The 19,582-nt window shown below is 41.7% G+C and overlaps 2 protein-coding genes across 4 annotated transcripts in view; one reads left to right on the plus strand and one right to left on the minus strand.

Annotated features, from left to right (window-relative positions):
* Nucleotides 1-19,582, plus strand: part of CENPP (centromere protein P) — a 257,893-nt gene that overhangs the window by 151,981 nt on the left and 86,330 nt on the right. The window lies entirely within an intron of this gene.
* Nucleotides 18,024-19,582, minus strand: part of ECM2 (extracellular matrix protein 2) — a 55,236-nt gene continuing 53,677 nt past the window's right edge. For all 3 annotated transcript variants that reach the window (XM_062208496.1, XM_062208497.1, XM_062208495.1), the window contains one exon: nucleotides 18,024-19,303. In XM_062208496.1, coding sequence (XP_062064480.1) covers nucleotides 19,135-19,303 — 169 coding nt within the window. In that variant the 3' untranslated portion in view covers nucleotides 18,024-19,134. The remainder of the gene's footprint in view (nucleotides 19,304-19,582) is intronic.

Here is a 19,582-nt window from a genome sequence, read left to right on the forward strand (position 1 = left end):
GTGTGCTGGAGGCTCAATCAGACCCAGTGCATTCTCTGTTGACACAGTGCAGGGCCACAGTGTGAGGTGAACCTACTCATGCCACACTTTCCAGATTGTCACTCCAAACACAGCCAAGTGCTCCTTCTCTAAGTATTGTGAGAGAAAACCTTCCCATCTTAGTTCCTAAGGGGCCTATGGAGAGTAGCTCATTCTGCTCTACACATGATTTTTACCTTCTTGTGCTTTGGTTTGAAATTGTGGAATTATTTTATTATAATATTTTAGATACAATGAGTAATCTGGGCATTATTATGTAGTAAACAAGAAGATAAATCATAAAAGACTAATATTTGCTATACTGTTTGTGAGTAGAAACATTGATTGCCATAAAAGGGACTTCAGTGAAAATTTCTTTTTCTTTTGGCCATCTAAATTCCAACCATTGTGGAAGTAAGTAACTTAATCCAAGCCAGCACAGGATTTTAAACCCTCTGTAGCCCTTCTCTTGGTCCTGAAGTGGATAGCAGTGGTCCCAGTCTAGATACAGACAAGAGCAGAGAAGGACCTTACAAACTACCAAAGGCATAGGGCCAACACTGTGACGTAGCAGGTAAAGCCACCGCCTGCAGTGCCGGCATCCCATATGGGCGCCGGTTTGAGTCCTGGATGCTCCTCTTCCTGTCCTCATAGCTCTCTGCTATGGCCTGGGAAAGTAGTAGAAGATGGCCCAAGTCCTTGGGCCCCTGTGCCCTCGAGGGAGGCCTGGAAGAAGATCCTGGTTTCTGACTTCGGATTGGTGCAGCTCCGGCCATTGCGGCCAGTTGGGAAGTGAACCAGCAGATGGAAGACCCCACTGCCACCCCCCTGCCTCTCCTTCTCTCTCTGTGTAACTCTGACTTTCAAATAAATAAATAAGTAAATAAATATTTTTTTAAAGAAATTATCTTGGACAAATAAACCAGATGCATAAGGTGGGCACCGTAGGATCTACAAATGGCCAGAATGGGCTATGGACACACAAAAGGCCTGCCAGTGCTCAGATTTGAGTTCTCTGATGTTCATTAGCCAGTATCTGGTATTGCCTCAACTTCTAAGGGGATTGGAATGGATTGTGTAATATCCTTCTGTAGTAACCACAATAGTAGTACTGTAGTAATCCACTTATCTGTTTGTCCAACGAATGGTGTGAGCCCTGTGAGGAAAGTAGGGTATGGAAGGGTCATGAACCTCACTATCTGGTGAAGAGAGCCTTGCAAATACCATCTAAGAATGTTCTAGGTCCTTGAGTCCTAGGATGTAAATATTTATAATGTAGGATTTTGGGCCGGCGCCGTGGCTCAATAGGCTAATCCTCCGCCTGTGGCGCCGGCACCCCAGGTTCTAGTCCCATTTGGGGTGCTGGATTCAGTTCCGGTTGCTCCTCTTCCAGTCCAGCTCTCTGCTGTGGCCCTGGAGTGCAGTGGAGGATGGCCCAGGTCCTTGGGCCCTGCACCCACATGGGAGACCAGGAGAAGCACCTGGCTCCTGGCTTCGGATCAGCGCGGTGCGCCGGCCCCAGCGGCCATTGGAGGGTGAACCAATGGCAAAGGAAGACCTTTCTCTCTGTCTCTCACTGTCCACTCTGCCTGTCAAAAAAAAAAAAAAATGTAGGGTTTTGAATGTTGTGGATAACTCAAAAACTTCTGTGAAAAAATTGACGGTTAAGATCTCATGGGTTGTTTTAGTATTGGAGTGTCCCACATGGTGGACAGAAGCACTGAGGGCATGGGGGCATCTCCTGTGCCCTCCTCTGTCCTTTCCTCCCACGGACCACTTCTGCAGGGTCACAGGGTTGAGCTCACACTTGTCATCCTGTATGGGATTTCCTGTTCTGAAATCTGCCATTTAAAGTAAATTCAGTTGAATTTATGAAAAAATGAAGAAATCACACAATCTGTTACACTACACAGATGTCTAATATGTTTAAGGAATGCTTCAAAAGTCAGTTTGCTGTAAGAATGGTATAAGTAGGGACTGTGCGTAGCAGGTAAAGCCGCCACCTGCAGTGCCAGCATCCCATATGGGTGCCGGTTCAAGTCCTGGCTGCTCCACTTCCGATCCAGCTCTCTGCTATGGCCTGGGAAAGCAGTAGAAGATGGCCCAAGTCCTTTTCCTGGCTTTGTATCAGCACAGTTCCAGCCATTGCAGCCGTCTGGGGGGTGAACCAATGGAAAGAAGACTCTTTCTGCCTCTCTATAACTCTGCCTTTCAAATAAATAAGTGAACCTTTAAAGAATAGTACAAGTCGTAGTATTTTGTTGTTAAGATTTATTTTTATTTATTTGAATGGCAGAGTTACAGAGAGAGAAGGAGGGAGGAAGGAGGAGAGAGTGAGAGAGGTCTTCCCTCCACTGGTTCACTACCCAGATGGCCACAATGGCCTACTTTCGGGACAGGCCAGAGCCAGGAGCCAGGAGCTTCCTCCAGGTCTCCTACATGGGTGGCAGGGACTCAAGAACTTGGACCACCCTCTGCTGCTTTTTCCAGGCTATTAGCAGGAAACTGGATCAGAAGTGAAGCAGCCGGGACTTGACTGGGGCCCATATGAGGTGCTGACATCACAAGCGGCAGCTTTACTGGCTATGCCACAACGCCAGCCCCAAGTAGTAGTTTTTTTAAAAATAAATTTCTCAACTCTTTCAACTGTGAGGACCTGCACACACCCAACTTCCAGATCTTTTTAAAATACCCTTTCTCACCAGAAGGAACCCGAGCTCCTTGGAGAAATAGCCAATAACAGTTCTGGACCAGGGAGGGTATTAAGGTAGGTGTGGAATAGTTTGTCATGCCAAGTAGTTTCAAAAGGCACAAATTCCCAAGAACTTGGAAAAGGACCACAGAAGCAACCATGAAAAGCAGAGTGAGCATCCCAGAAAGAACAAGGTAGCGGTGGATTATAACACTTCAAACCCCAAATCCTCTTCTTTTTTTTTTTTTAATTATTTATTTGAAGGGCGGAGTTAGGGAGAGACAGAGAAAGAGCTCTTTCATCTGCTGGTTCACTCCCCAAATGATTGCAATGGCTAGGACTGGGCCAGGCTGAAGCCAGGAGCCAGGAGCAGCTTCTGGGTGTCCCACATGTGTGCAGGGGCCCAGGAACTTGGGCCATTTTCTGCTGCTTTCCCAGGCACATTGGAAGAGAGCTGAATTGGAAGTGGAGCAGTGGGACACTAACCAGAACCCATGTGGAAGGCAGCAGGTTAACCTCAGCCCCAAAAATCCCTTTTATACTAAGAAAGAAAAGGGGGTTAAAAAGATCAGAGCTTTTCCCTACAGAAGAATAAATGAAGTAGTGAATACAACTAATGAATACAGAAGGAATAACTGAAAATCACTACTGTGAAACTTCCAGTATAATAATCGACGTAGGCAAAGATAATCAACAGAAACAAACATCACCAAGTGAAAGTTTACTAAATGGCACGATACTTTTTTTTTTTTTTCTTTTTTTGACAGGCAGAGTGGACAGTGAGAGAGAAAGACAGAGAAAGGTCTTCCTTTGCCGTTGGTTCACCCTCCAATGGCTGCCGCTGCCGGCGCACTGCGCTGATCCGAAGCCAGGAGCCAGGTGCTTCTCCTGGTCTTCCATGCGGGTGCAGGACCCAAGCACTCGGGCCATCCTCCATTGCACTCCCTGGCTACAGCAGAGAGCTGGCCTGGAAGAGGCGCAACCGGGACAGAATCCGGCGCCCCGACCGGGACTAGAACCCCGTGTGCCGGCGCCGCAAGGAGGAGGATTAGCCTAGTGAGCCACGGTGCCGGCCATGGCACGATATTCATAAGGAGACAATAGCTGCCTTAACAAATGACCCAGCATTACCTATAATGGAACAAACTGACATTTTAAAAAAAGTTTATTTATTTTCATCTATTTGAAAGGGAGCAAGAAAGAGTGTTTCCATCTGCTGGTTCACTCCCTAAATGCCACATCAGCCAGGACTGGGCCAGGCCAAAGCCAGGAACCCAGAGCTCTCCCACCCTGGTAACAGTATACTTGAGCCACTATATGCTGCCTCTTACATTAGCAGGAAGCTGGATGGAAGCACTCTAATATGGGATGCAGGTGACTTAACCTGCTGTACCACAGCACCTGACCCCAAACTGAATTTTGTGCCTGCGGACATGATGCAGAAGGAAGTATATAGCATCATTGACATAGGACTCCGCCTACACTGTCATTAAATCAAGTTGCCAGGAAACAATCAAATGAAATTATAGAATATACTACAGAGTATAGGTTTGGACTCTTTAAAAGAGTGAGAGTGTGAAAGAAATACCTAGGTTGGAAACCAGTACTCTAGTCAGTGTAGGATCCTTAATCAGGTCATGGCAGCAGAGGACACTACTGGGACAATGGGGATCTGATTATGGACTGTAAGATGATACTAAATCAATGCTAAATTTCTTGGGCTTGAGAATGATAATTACCTTATAGTAATGCAAGAAAATTTCCTTGTTTGTAGGAGACGGATCCTAAAGTACTAGAGTGAAGTGTTAGGGTGTCTACATTGTGCAGCCAAGTAGTGCAGATCCTATTACTTGCTGATAGGTGGATGAATGGTGAATGGATGGGTGGATAAACAGTGTTATAGATATGGACAAGCACATAAATGGGGAGACAGTCATAGATATGGAAAGAAAAACAGGTGAGATGAATTAGCAAAGTATTCACTGATGAATACAGGTATATATGTCAATTTTCATTGTATTAGTCTTTCAACTTTTCTGTGGCCTTGGAAAAAAATAAATGGAATACAATCATGGGGCAATAAGATAATTTGTTTTGATTTTTTATTATTTTTATTTGAGAAGCAGAATTACAGAGAGAGGGAGAGACACAGAGAAAGGTCTTTAATCACTGGTTCACTCCCCAAATGGCCACAATGCCCAGAGCTGGGCCTGTCTAGAGCCAGGAGCTTCTTCTGGGTCTCCCATGTGGGTGCAGGGGCCCAAACACTTGGGCCATCTTCCATTGCTTAGCCAGGTGCATCAGAAAAGAGTAGCTGGTACACAAATCAGCACCCATATAGGATTCCGGCACCACGGGTGGAAGCTTAGCCTACTATGCCATAGCACTGTCCCCAATTTGCTTAAATTTTAACCATTAGTTTATCCTTACTCTGGTGAAATAGTAAAATATATTTTGATTAAAGTGTTACCCTTGGAAATAGGAATCTCTAATGAATTTACAGAAAGATTTTTATGAATCTTTTGACATGTAAAGTGTTTATATGTATTTTTTTACATAGAGGATCCATCATAGCTTTTATCATATTACCACAGGGCTTTTTCTAAGAACTAGTGCCCCAGAATAAATTTATAATGTATTCTTTATTTCCAGTGTTGCAACACTAGTTAACTTGACTTTATAAATGTGCACATATAAATTTGATAATTGTTAATGTAATTCTCAATTTATGCAAAACAAATTAACCTTCACCAGATTCCAACTTATAAAGTGATTTGTTTGTATCAGCTGATAGTTTAATGTAAGTTTATTCTGTTACTTAGAAACACACCAGAACATTTTAATAACATGATGTATTCCTTTTCTTTTCCAGGCTAATACTCATTTAGTATAATCACATGTTATTTTTAATACAATCCTGCTTTCCCTTGTGTGGATTCACATTCTTCACATTTTATGCAAAGGAAAAAATATGCTAGACTTTAAGTTTTGATTTTATCCATTTTCATGAAAAAAGGAAAACATAACTTCATAGATGAAATGTTCATGCTTTTTTTTTAGTTATGTGTTCACTAAGCCTTACTAAGTTGGAAATATTCATTCCTTTGCAAATAACAGTGTGTGACAGGCTGAGTTCCAGCAGGGTTTACAGTCTCCAGAATTCTGCTCAGTGTGTTGTAGCAAAAACACATGAGTTATGTGCAGAAATCTTGTTTAAGATAAGCAGAATGGATGTGTACTAGTACAGCAGTTTTCTTTTCTCTAAAAATGGTTTACAGGTTGTGGGCTTTGGCCTGTTGGTTAATGTGCCACCTGGAATGAAATGCCATATGAGTGCCAGGGTTCAAATCCCAGCTCTTCTCCCAATTTCGGCTTCCTGATAACGCACAACCTGGGAGGCAACAAGTGATGGCTCAAGCCCTGGCACCCACATGGGAAACCTAGGTTGAGGTCTTGGCTCCCAATTTTGGCCTGGCCCAGCCCCAGCTGTTATGAGCATATGGGGAGTGAACCAGCCAATGAGAACGTTGTCACTTCACTCTCTCACTCTGACTTTCAAAAAAATTAATGTTTTCTTTAATCTTATAAATACCTGTGGTTCTGTTGGCTTGGTGTCCTTTGGAGCCGGTGGCTGTGGGGCCAGTAGTGAAATAGGAAAGGAACAAACTTGCCATAAAACCCTCTGCCCAAAGTTTGCTGAGGGAGCCACCAGTGGAAAGGTCTAGGAGTGTCATAGTAAGCTGTCTTATTCTACTGTAGGAGACACACTCAGGGGTTGCTTCAGAGGGATGAATCTAGCTATAAGACAGGATGATCAAGTAATTTTCTAGTTTGGCTGTTTTATATACTGTACTCTTCCTTCCTTCCCCTTCCCTTTCAGGTACAATGGGTAATCATAGTGAATTACAAGTCAAACTTAATTTTCATCGCAGTGATCAGGATATTTTTAAACCTCTGATGAGTATTTTAGACCTCAAGTCCCTCTTAGCTTCTATCCCACAGGGCTCCATCAGCTTGGAGATGTTGCTCTAGGAATTTTTATACCATGCCCTGGATGTGAACATATAGTGACAGTAGAGGATGGTCAAGCTCAGATTTTGTTGTTAATTCCCCAGTTTCCCAAGGAGAGCTGTGGTTTGTTTATCACTGGCATGGCTGCAGGGTCCCAGATGTGTGCTCTCTGGTGCTTCACAGAGCAGTATGCTGAGTACTAGTGCACTAGGCCCACTTTTTTCTCCACCATGTTTTACACCAATCTAAGGAATCCATTACTTTAAGTAATCAATATTCATCCTACTCAGAGGCCTAACATCCAGTTTCTATCATTGAAGACATTTAACCTCACCTTTATTCTGTGTCTCGCTTATGCAAAACACATTCCTGGGTTATGCATGGCTCGTGTAGTCTTCCCATCAAACATCAGAGGCAGATGCTTCCTAATGTTATAGACAGGAAACTGAACTGAGAGTCTGAGTAAGTTGGCCAGATCCATGACTAGTACTGATTATAGTTTTGAGCCACGGTACTCATTTTTGTTTTCTTAACTTTAAGAGATCGCTCTCTTTCACAGATTTTAATGAGTTGAGACACCAAGTGGTCATCTGGATTCTGCTTAGAAAAGCCCAGAAACTTCTTTTCAAGGGGTACTTTTAATGCTTTTGAATTTCATGTTGATCAGGGGTCTGAATTTCTGTTCAACTGTGGACCAAAAAATTATTCAGTCATATGTCAGTCTGTAAATACTTCTGCGATGAACAAACTTTCCTAACTTTTCCTAAGTAAAGGGAAGAGGTGGAATTGATATCATAAAGGGCTTTACCCAACCCTTTGAGGTTTCACTTAAATACCAGAATTTGAGTATTTCATTCTTTTAAGTCAAAAACATAGTAATTCATGGTATGTTTAAATGATTGCTTTGGAAAGGATAGGCAATGTTAGACTGATCACTAAGTGTAACTGGTTGGAAAAACATGACTTAAATTTTTTTTTTTCTTTTGGACAGGCAGAGTGGACAGTGAGAGAGAGAGACAGAGAGAAAGGTCTTCCTTTTTGCCGTTGGTTCACCCTCCAATGGCCGCCAAGGCCAGTGCACCGCGTTGATCCGAAGCCAGGAACCAAGTGCTTCTCCTGGTCTCCCATGGGGTGCAGGGCCCAAGGACCTGGGCCATCCTCCACTGCACTCCCTGGCCATAGCAGAGAGCTGGCCTGGAAGAGGTGCAACCGGGACAGAATCCGGCACCCCGACCGGGACTAGAACCTGGGGTGCCGGCGCCGCAGGAGGAGGATTAGCCTAGTGAGCCGCGGCACTGGCCGACTTAAATGTTTAAAAAAATAACTTTTTCTTGTCCAAGTCAAGAGATTTTAATAAGAGAAATTATTACTTTTGTATGATCCTATATAAGTCTCTCCCCATTCAGTTTCTCATTTTTCCTTTTTAAACTTTATTTATTATATTCTTTTTATTTGAAAGGCAGAGAAAGATCTTCCACCTGCTGGTTTACTCCCAAAATGCCCACAGAAGTTAGGTCTGGGCCAAACTGAAGCCAGTAGCCAGGAACTCAGTCTTGTCTCTGACGTGCGTGGCACTTGAACCGTGATCTGGTGCCTTCCCAGGGTGCACATTAGCAGGAAGCTGGATTGGAAGTGAAACCAGGTACTCCAATGTCAGGCATCCCAGGCTGTGTCTTTTTTTTTTTTTTTTTAAATTTTATGTAGTTTCTACAAGTTTGATGTATTTCATATATGTACAGATTTAGGAAAATAGTGATTGTTCCCATTCTGCCCTCCCTCCTGCCCACACTCCAGCCCTTTCTTCTCCTTCTCCCATTCCCACTCTTAATTTTTACAAAGATCTACTTTCAGTTTACTTAATGATCGTAAGGTTACCCTACACTGAGTAGAGTTCAACAAATATTATGAAGTGAAAAACACTTCCTCAGCAGAAGAGACAAGGGCTGTAAACAATCATCGAATCTCAAAATGTCCATTTCACTACAGCACTTTACATTTTAGGTACTCTGTTAGTTACCACAGATCTGGGAAAACATGTGCTTTCTGTCTTTTGGGGACTGGTTATTTCCTTTTTGTGGGGGGAGAGGTGGGAAGAACTTTATTAGAGTTGACTTCCAGCCTTGGCCACACAGGCCCTGCCTGCCCCAGGCCAATGTCACAGGGCGCCCCCGCCTCCCTCCTTGTCTTCCAGGTTGAGCTCCAGGATGCCATGGATCTGGAACTCCAGACTGGCCTATTTCACTAAATAAAATGGTTTTCGGTTACTTCCATTTTGTTGCAAAAGACATTTCATTGTTTTTTGTTTGGTTTTGTTTTACAGCTGAGTAGTTACTCTGGCCTAATTCACTTAGTATAATGGTTTTTAGTTACATCCATTTTGTTGTAAAAGATATTTCATTTTTTTTCCAGCTGAGTAGTACTCCATAGTGTATATATACCACAATTTCTTTATACTGTCATCAGTTTATGGACATCTGGGTTGACTCCATATCTTACCTATTGGGAATTGTGCTGCAAAGAAAATGGGGTACAGAATGGGGTACAGATAACTCTTTCATATGCTGATTTCTTTTGATTTGGGTAAATTTCCAAGAGTGGGATGGCTGGATCATATGGTAAGTCTATTTTCAGATTTCTGAGGTCTCTCCATACTGTCTTCCACAAGAGGCTAGACCAGTTTACATTCCTGCCAACAGTGGATTAAGGTACAAGGCTGCATCTTTTTTTTTTTTTTTTTTTTAAGAATTATTTGTTTATTTGAAAGGCAGAGTTACAGAGAGGCAGAGGCAGAGAGACAGAGGGAGAGGTGTTCATCTGATGGTTCACTCCCCAGATGGCTGAAGCTGGGCCGATCCAAAGCCAGGAGCCAGGAGCTTCGTCCAGGACTCCCACATGAATGCAGGGGCCCAAGCATTTGGGCCATATTCTGCTGCTTTCCCAGGCCATAGCAGAGAGCTGGATCAGAAGTAGAGCAGCTGGGACTTGAACCAGAGCCCATATGGGATGCTAGTACTGTAGGCAGCAGCTTTACCCACTACACCACAGCGCTCGCCCCAGGCTGCATCTTAACCACTATGTCAAACACTTGTCTTAATAATGTTAACGTCCACTTTGAGCAATTTTTGATCTTATCCAGGTTAGACAGGGGCAGGAAGATTGTGCTCCTGTATTCAGCAGCTCTTTTAGTAACTTTTGTGCACCAAATGGAGGGGTCCAAGAATGGACTCTCTCTGTTTTACAAACATTTTGGAGAAACAAGATACACCTCTGTAATTAGTCACTGCACAACACCCACATCCACAAAGAAATAATCAATACCTGACTAATAATACCAGATGCCTGATCAGTATCAGTCTAATAATACCAGATAATCAAAACAGACCTAACTAATAAAACAGATAATTTAGAGCTAACTTTTTAAGACTATTTATTTATTTATTTATTTGAAAGAGAGAGAGGTCTTCCATCCGCTGGTTCACTCCCCAAATGGTTACAACAGCAAGGGCTGGGCCAGGCCAAAGCCAGGAACCAGGAACTTATTCTAGGTCTCCCACATGGGTGGCAAAGGTCCGGGACTTGGGCCATCCTCCTCTCCTTTTCCAGGCATATTAACAGGGAGCTGCATCGGAAATGGAGCAGCTGGGATTTGCACCAGCACCAGCACCATCCCATAGGATGCCGCCACTGCAGGTGGCAGCTTAGCCCACTATGCAGAACTGGCCCCAAGCTAACTATCTCTTAGTAGATAGCTAATCAATAGATCCATCCCAGAGCAGTGTAACACACCTGAGGAGCTGGACTCCTAGGTGTGGCTCATCCTGTGTTTGGAAGGTACTGAGAGGTCCAAGGCTCCCTGGCAAATATCGTTGTTCCTCTCTTGAAGTGGAGGTTCAGTGCCTGTTTGTTTTTGTTTTTGTTTTGTTTTGTTTTGTTTTGTTTTGTTTTGGACAGGCAGAGTGGATAGAGAGAGAGAGAGAAAGGTCTTCCTTTTTTGCCGTTGGTTCACCCTCCAATGGCCGCTGCGGCCGGCGCATCTCACTGATCCGAGGGCAGGAGCCAGGTGCTTCTCCTGGTCTCCCATGCGGGTGCAGGGCCCAAGCACTTGGGCCATCCTCCACTGCCTTCCCGGGCCATAGCAGAGAGCTGGCCTGGAAGAGGAGCAACCAGGATAGAATCCGGCACCCCTCAGTGCCTGTTAAGGTGTGGTTTGGCTGCTCTTGTCTTTGTTACCCCTTCAGCTGTCCCTGCCCATGTTTTCTGCTTCCAACTCTATTCCCTCCCATCTTTACTGCCCTCCTTCCCCATGACATCACCCCAGAGTCACCTGTTCACTCACAGGTGTACCCTTTCTCAGCAGCATGTGAGATCCTTTCTCTTCTGTGCTCCTTACCTGGACAGACAACTGTCCCCTGAGCTGCTTTTGGAGTGTCTCTTCCCTGTGTAGTGTGGATTCCCACTCTATCCCTTTCTGTTTCTTTCTTTCTCTCTGTCTCTTTCTCTCTCTCTCTCTTTTTGACAGGCAGAGTTAGAGAGAGAGATAGAGAGAAAGGTCTTCCTTCCGTTGGCTCACCCCCCAAATGGCTGCCATGGCCGGCGCGCTGCGCTGATCCAAAGCCAGGAACCAGGTGCTTCCTCCTGATCTCCCATACGGGTGCAGGGACTTGGGCCATCCTCCACTGCCTTCCCGGGCCACAGCAGAGAGCTGGACTGGAAGAGGAGCAACCGGGACACAACCGGCGCCCAAACTGGGATTAGAACCCGGGGTGCCAGCACCGCAGGAGGAGGATTAGCCTAGTGAGCCGCGGCGCCAGCCCCCTTTCCATTTCTTTCCCCTTCCCCTTGCTTTCATGGGGTAAGCATGCTTTCACAGTTGCCTGCTGTGTTTTATTAGACTGCTGCACTTCTCATCATGCTGGGTGTGGTCTCTTTCTGGCCTTGGTGCCTTCCCTTTTTGTCTTGGTCCTGATGTATTTGGGCCAGGACCTCATGCCCCCTCAGCTCACTCAAATCCTATTTCAAGACCCAGCTGTGACCTGCCATTCCTTTTTTTCCTCTGAGCTGCATGTGTGTATTTATTTGTTAGGTGATTTAGTATAGGCATGGCCTGTATGACATCACAGGCGTCCTTCGTTAGTCCCTAGTGAAATCTGTCAATTCAGGGAAACCAGTTTTGCCTATAGCACTATGCTTAGCACATAATGTACTACCAGTAAAAAAATTGAGGTTTTATCCTTGATCTGCAATTCCATAATTTATACCTTAAATTTTCATATTTGTACCAAATCTTAAGTAATCTTAAAGTAAGCATTTTCACAATACATTAACACGTCCAACAGAATTTAAAAGATTTTCACTTCCCATTATTAAACAGTTACTGGAATAACTGTGCAACTGGGGAAAGTACCTGTCCTGACAGCCTCAGAGGTACCCATCCACACTGCTGAGAAGATGTTTTGTGTATGCCTTTTTTCAACTATCCAATATCTGGATGCTTTTGTTCTGTCATAATACAATTGTCATCTTAAGGAATAATTAACTTTGATTAAACGGGGGTGATTTTTTTTTCCAAACAAGTTTTTTTTTAAACTTATATTGACAAACAGTAATTGTACATATTTATGTGGTACAATGTAATATTTTGATACATGCATGCATTTAATGATCATATTACAATAATTAGCATCGATTGCTTCATATATTCAAGGTTTCTTTGTAGTGTGAACATTCAGAAGTTTTTCTTTTAGCTATTTAGAAAATTACAGTATGTTATTGTTAACTAATATTACCCTACTGTGCACTAGAACATGAACAATTGTTCTTACAATAAGGAAAGAAAGTACTTTTTAATTCAATAACCTTTCTGAGACACACACACATACATATGTATGTGTGTGTGTGTAGTGAGGGAGTAAACTTTGAAGAAGAACCCAAGAATGCTGCATCTTTTGCGAGCACTTAGATATTAGTATAGCTTATGATACATAGGTAATGTCCACTGAATACATTAAAATGAAGTAGATCTTTGTGATCAAGTTTTACTATTAACTCTCATAATCCAACTCATTGAGCACAGAGGTCCTACATGGGGTGTTAGTGCACAGTGACTCCTGCTGTTGTTAATTTAACAATTAACACTCTTATGTATGATGTCAGTGATCACCAGAGGCTTTTGATATGAGCTGCCTAGGCTACGGAATCCTTTTGAGTCCACAAACTGCATCAGTATTTAGACAAGGCTCTAAGCAAAGTAGAAGTTCTATCCTCCCTTCAGAGAAAATTCATTCCTTCTTTGATGGCCAGTTCTTTCCACTGGGGTCTCACCCACAGAAGTCCTTCATGTGGGATACTTTTTGCCACAGTGTTTTGGCTTTCCATGCCTGACATGCTCTTATGGCATTTTCAGATGCTTTAAAGGCTGATTTTGAGGTCAGAGTGTTATTTGAACTGATTGTTATTCTATGAGTCTGCTGTGTGGACTGCTTCCCTTGTTGGAGCATTCACTCTTTTTTGATTCTATTATTATTATCAAACATTTAGTCCTAGTTATATGATCACTTTATCACTTAATCATATCCCCATGCTCACTCTAACATTCAAGATGCTATTTTTTCCCACCACGCTTAAGGAGATTTGGGAATCCCATAGTAAGTTGCTTTTTTTCTTTTTAAAGATTTATATATTTTATTTGAAAGGCAGAGTTACAGAAAGGCAAAAGCAGACAGAGTGGTCTTCCATCTGCTGGTTCACTCCCCAAATGGGCACAATGGCCAGAACTGGGCTGATCTGAAGCCAGGGTCCAGGAGCTTCTTCTGGGTCTCCCTTGTGGATGCAGGGGCCCAAGAAATTGGGCCACCTTCTACTGCTTCCCTAGGCCATGGCAGAGAGCTAGATTGGAAGTAGAGCAGCCAGGACTCAAACTGGTGCCCATATGGGATTCCGGCACTGTAGGCAGTGGCTTTACCCACTATGTCACAGTGCCAGACCCTGTAGTAAGTTTTTAAATTGTACCCTTAGAAGTAGGTCCATATGAAAGCATGAAGCACTGGGGCCAGCACTGTGATGCAGTGGGTTAAAGCCCTGGCCTGAAGTGCCGGCATCCCATATGGGTGCTGGTTCTGTTCCCTGCTGCTCCTCTTCCGATCCAGCTCTCTGCTATGGCCTGGGATAGCAGTGGAAGATGGCTCAAGTACTTGGGTCCCTGCACCCGCATGGGAGATCTGGAGGAAGCTCCTGACTCCTGGCTTCGGATCGGCGCAGCTCTGGCCGTTGCAGTCAGCTGAGGAGTGAACCATTAGATGGAAGTCCTCTCTCTCTGTCTCTACCTCTCTCTGTATCTCGGTCTTTCAAATAAATAATAAAAAATAAATCTTTTAAAAAAAAAGAAAGTATGAAGTACCATACAGTTTTGCAGTTGCAAACCATATATTTCACAGCTACATCTTTAGGAACATGGTGATTCTTCCCATTGTGTCCACTCTGCCACCCCTTCCTCTTCCCTCTCTTATTTCCATTCTTGTTTTTTACTAAGGTCTATTTTCAGGTAACGTTATACACATATGATTATCTCTATTTTGGGTAAAATTTCAACATAAAATATGAGAAAGGAGAAAAATGAGAAAGAATGAAAAAAGAAGAAAAAATCCAGACTGTTTCTCAACAGTCAAGACCAGAGCTGTTCAAAGTGATTGCTTCTCAAAGTGTCAATTTCATTTCTACAGATTGCCTTTTAGATGCTCTATTAGTTATTTCAGGTCAGGGGAAATATATCATATTTGTCCCTTTGGGATGGGTTTATTTCACTAAGTATGATATCTTCCAGTTTCATCCATTTTGTTGCAAATGTCTGGATTTCATTTTTTTGTATCACTGTGTAGTATTCCATCATGTACATGTCCCATCATTTCTTTATCCAATCTTTAGTTGATGGGCATTTGGGTTGATTTCATATCTTAGCTATTGTGAATTGCACTGTAATAAACATGGGTGTACAGATAGCTCTTTGATATGCTGATTTTATTTCATTTGGATAGATTCCCAGGAGTGGGATGGCTGGGTCATACGGTAGATTTATATTTAGATTCCGAAAGTATCTCCATACTGTCTTCCATAGTGGCTTTACCAGTTTACATTCCCACCAATAGTGGGTTAGGGTACCGTTTTGCCCCATATCCTCACCAGAATTTGTTTGTTGATTTCTATGCGAAAGCCAGTCTCACGGGTGTGAGTGGAACCTTGTGCTTTTGATTTGCATTTCTCTGATTGCCAGTGAGCCTGAGCATTTTTTCATGTGTATATTGGCCATTTGCATTTCCTCTTTTGAAAAGTGCCTGTTTAGTTCCTTTGCCCATTTCATAACTGGGTTGTTTGTTTTGTAATTATCAAGTTTCTTGATCTCTTTATATATTTTGGTTATTAATTCTTTATCTGTTGTATGGTTTACAAATATTTTCTCCCATTCTGTCAGTTGCCTCTTCACTTTGCTGAGTGTTTCTTTTACAATGCAGAAGCTTCTCAATTTGATGTAATCCCATTTGTCAATTTTGGTTTTGATTGCCTCTGTGTCTGGGGTCTTTTCAAAGAACTGTTTGCCTATGCCAATGTCTTGCAGGGTTTTCCCAAGTTTCTCTAATAATTTAATGGAATCAGGTCATAGATTTAGGTCTTTAATCCATTTTGAGTGGATTTTTGTGTAAGGTATAAGGTAGGAATCTTGTTTAATTCTTGTGCATATGAAGATCCAGTTTTCCCAGCACCATTTGTTGAAGAGACTGTAATTGCTCCAGGGATTGATTTTTGTATCTTTTGTCCAAGATGAATTGGTTGTAGATACTTGGATTGATTTCTAGCATTTCTATTCTGTTCCATTGGTCTATCCAACTGTTTTTGTATCAGTACCAGGCTGTTTTGATTATGACCGCCCTGAAGTATGTATTGAAATCAGGTAATGTGATGTGTCCAGCTTTATTTTTTTGTATAAGATTGTTTTAGATATTCGGGGTCTCCTATGTTTCCATGTGAATTTCAGCATCATTTTTTTCTCTATCTGAGCAGGATGTCCTTGGTATTTTGATTGGTATCGCATTGAATCTGTAGATTGCTTTTAGTAGTCTGGACATTTTGATGATACTGATTCTTCTAATCCATGAACATGAAAGATTTTTCCTTTTTTTTTTTTGGTATTTTCTTCTATTTCTTTAATATTTTGTAGTTCTCATCGTAGAGGTCTTTGATATCATTGGTTAAATTTATTCCAAGTTATTTGATTTTTGGGGGTAGCTATTGTAAATGAGATTGATCTTAGGATTTCTTTCTAGGCCTTGGTACTGTCCGTATACAAAGGCTGTTGATTTTTGTGCGTTGATTGTATATCCTGCTACACTTGAGTTCCATACTTCCCACCCAGACTCTGGGGAAGCACCTTGGTAAACAAGGGAAGTGTGAACTGGATGGCACTCTGGTCTCCTGCAGAAGGGGCACCTAGGGGTGGATATTCAGGAGGCTGCTTGGGACCAATAAGCTCATGTGCTGCCTAAAGCCAACCTCTCCAGCTTGGTGCTTCAGGAGTGTGGTGTTAGTGAGGAGAAAGAAGGTATTTTAAAACCTGTGTCATTTAGATAATATCCAGTCCTTGTTTTTACAAAAAGAGAAAAGAGCACCCAGCTTTTTCTGATGAGAGCAGACACTTGGTTTGAGCAGGAGATCTGTTTACTTAGTGACACAGAGCCCTCATCAGTCATGTATAAAAACCACTGATCTGTTCCAAACGTGCTATTTTATAACTGAATTAAATGAATAGCTGAGAAACAAAAGGACTCCATAATCGATTACCAAAGAACAAGATGGGCTCACAGTCAAGTCTACTAATTCTTAGTGTAATTATTTCCTTGCAATACCAGACTATATGTCTCTTAATATATCATATATTTAGTGTTTTTAAATAATCATATCTATAAGCCAAATCTCAAAATTATAAATATATTTAACATTCCTTGTACATAAGAGTATTTGCAAAAATGGGACATGATATTTTCAATGGTTAGGCCAAGAATTCCTCATTATGTTTCTATTTAATTATAGTATATTGATAAAGCCACACAGAGCATCAGTTTGTTATAGCGTGAGATCATGAAAATGTTTACTATAAGGACATTTATCACTTTTTAAAACGGAATTAAGACTTCCCATTTAGTACTTGAAATTTCAAGATTGAACAAGTTCATGCTAAATATATTTTAAATTCTAAAATCAGTTGAAATAAATATGTCCTAACTTAAGAGCACAGCTCTAATTAGTCATCCTTACTAAGGACTCTGTTTCTGACAGAGTCGGGAAGAGAAACTGATTAAAAGAGTAAGAAATGAACGAAGGAATGGCCCAGCACCTGCTGGTTCTACTGACCTGGATTATTCAGCATGAATCCCCTTTGACACTAATAATGTTAGCTCATGTCAGTACATTTATAACCATACAGCAAGAAATATTCCACATGGGTTCTTGTTTAATGCATGTGTAACATTATCTTCTTGTTTTTACCTGTTTCTTAAATTCAGCCTCGCCTGTTTACATTAGTAAGGTTCCTACATTCCTAAACTGATTATGAATCTCAACTTTTCATTTCTGTAAAGTTCTGTTTCTATTTTTTTAAATTTATTTATTTATGTGAGAGGCAGAGTTACAAAGAGAGAGGCCTTCCATTGCTGGTTTACTCCCCAGAAGGCTGCAATGACTAGAGCTTGGCCGATCCAAAGCCAGGAGCCCAGAGCTTCTTCCACTGCTTTCCCAATCCAGTTAGCAAGGAGCTGGATCGGAAGTGTAGAAGCTGGTACTCAAACCTGCGCCCATATGGAATGTCAGCACTGCAGGTGGAAGCTTAACCTATGCCACGCCACCAGCCCATATAAAGTTCTATTTCCAGTCATAACCATTCAATTCTGTATCTATTCCTTGTCCTTGAATCTCACATTCATCTTCATATTATCCTCTTTTTAAAGATTTCTTTATTTTATTTGAAAGGCAGAGTTACAGAGAGACAGAGGCACAGAAAGAGGTCTTCCATCTGCTGGTTCACTCCCCAAATGACCACAACTGCTGGAGCCAGGCCGATCTGAAGCCAGGATTCAGAAGCTTCTTCCAGGTCTCCCACACAGGTGCAGGGACCCAAGGACTTGGGTCATCTTATTCAGCTTTCCCAGGCCATAGCAGAGAGCTGTATCAGAAGTGGAACACCGGGACTTGAACCGGCACCTATTTGAGATGCCAGTTCTACAGGTGGTGGTTTTACCCACTGTGCCACAGTGCCTGGTCCCATATTATTCTTGTTCATTTTGTAGTCTCAGAATCCTAAGTGTTAAGAAAGGGGCTCAGAAATAACATTGGCTCAAATGGGGTAAGTCACATTTTCACATCTTTAATTTACCCATGTAATCAGTGGTGGTTGGATATGCTGATTTCTCTCAGCTTTGCATGAATATTAGTGATAATGAGTACACTCATATTTTCCAAAATGATTTATGTTCTTCTCTGAATCCTGTAACTGTCCTATAAAATGGGACAAGAGATTTCTTAGAGTGGTACAGGAACTATCAAAAGATTAAGTAACTAGACCCTGAAAATTGGAGAACTCTGCCCACAGACGAATATAGGAACTTCATAAGAAACCAGCATAGTTTTTTGTTATCAATTGAGTTAGCAATACAAAGATATGATCATTATGCAATGAAGATTTTAATGTGTCATTTGGTAGTGCCAGTACATAGAAAATACTAATGCCTTTGTGTTGATTAAAATGAATAAAAAGATGTATTACTGCAAATTAGGGCAGAAGAAATAAATGCTAATTATGACCACTGTATCAAGAATTTCCAAAAATTCATGCACTAGGTTTACATTAACAGGATCACAACCTGAATAGTTTAATTTGTATTTTTAACTACTGCTTTCCATAATATATTTATCTTGAATAAAAAATGAGAGATCTTAAAATACTGTTTATTTAAAATACATTGACAATTACAAAACTTAAAAAGTAATATAGAATATATATATAACTTTCTACCAGCTTACTTTAATATTAATAGTGTTCATAACCACAGTGCAATGATAAAGCTAGGAAATTAACATTGCAGTAATATTTAACTTTACACAGGATGTTTTGGCAATTACAGAGGATGTACTTATTCATTCCAGATTCTCCTGGCTAATATCAGATGGTTGAGTGGGGAAACTGAGCATTTTTACCTCCACTAAAATGCCTAGATGTAAATTTTTGGTTGTTTGTCAGAGGGTTGGCAAATTAATTTGACCAGCAATGTGATACTTAATATAACACGAAGGCTATGTCTCTCATTAATGACAAATGATACTACTGCAGATATATGAGTAAAATTTATAAATGGTGATGGGAAAACTTGAAATTATTTGACTTTTTGTGGTTTAAGAACAATACTTGAATATGATCTTATGCATGAAAATGCATAGGATGGTATTTCTCTAGTTTTGATATAATTGTTTTCAAGGTGAAGATGTTCCAGCATTGAGTCACCGTCTTCCTCAGCAATGCAAACTTGTTCTGGAAGAATATTCCTAAGGAAAGATAGACATGAAAAGTCACAAATGGTCCATGTAATGCTGAGCCTTCATAATATGAGAGTTAGGTTTTACATTTGTTAATAGATCCTTATATCCTACACCAGAATAAATTTCAACTATGTCTAGGGTCTAAATGTGAAAAGTGAAGCTGTAGGGGCCAGTGTCGGGGCATAGTGAGTTAAGCCACTGCCTACAATGCTGGTATCCCATATGAGTGCCAGTTTGAGTTCTAGCTGCTGCTCTTCCAATCTATCTCCCTGCTCATATGCCTAG

Source organism: Lepus europaeus, chromosome 12 (genome assembly GCF_033115175.1).
Source record: "Lepus europaeus isolate LE1 chromosome 12, mLepTim1.pri, whole genome shotgun sequence".
Taxonomy (NCBI): domain Eukaryota; kingdom Metazoa; phylum Chordata; class Mammalia; order Lagomorpha; family Leporidae; genus Lepus; species Lepus europaeus.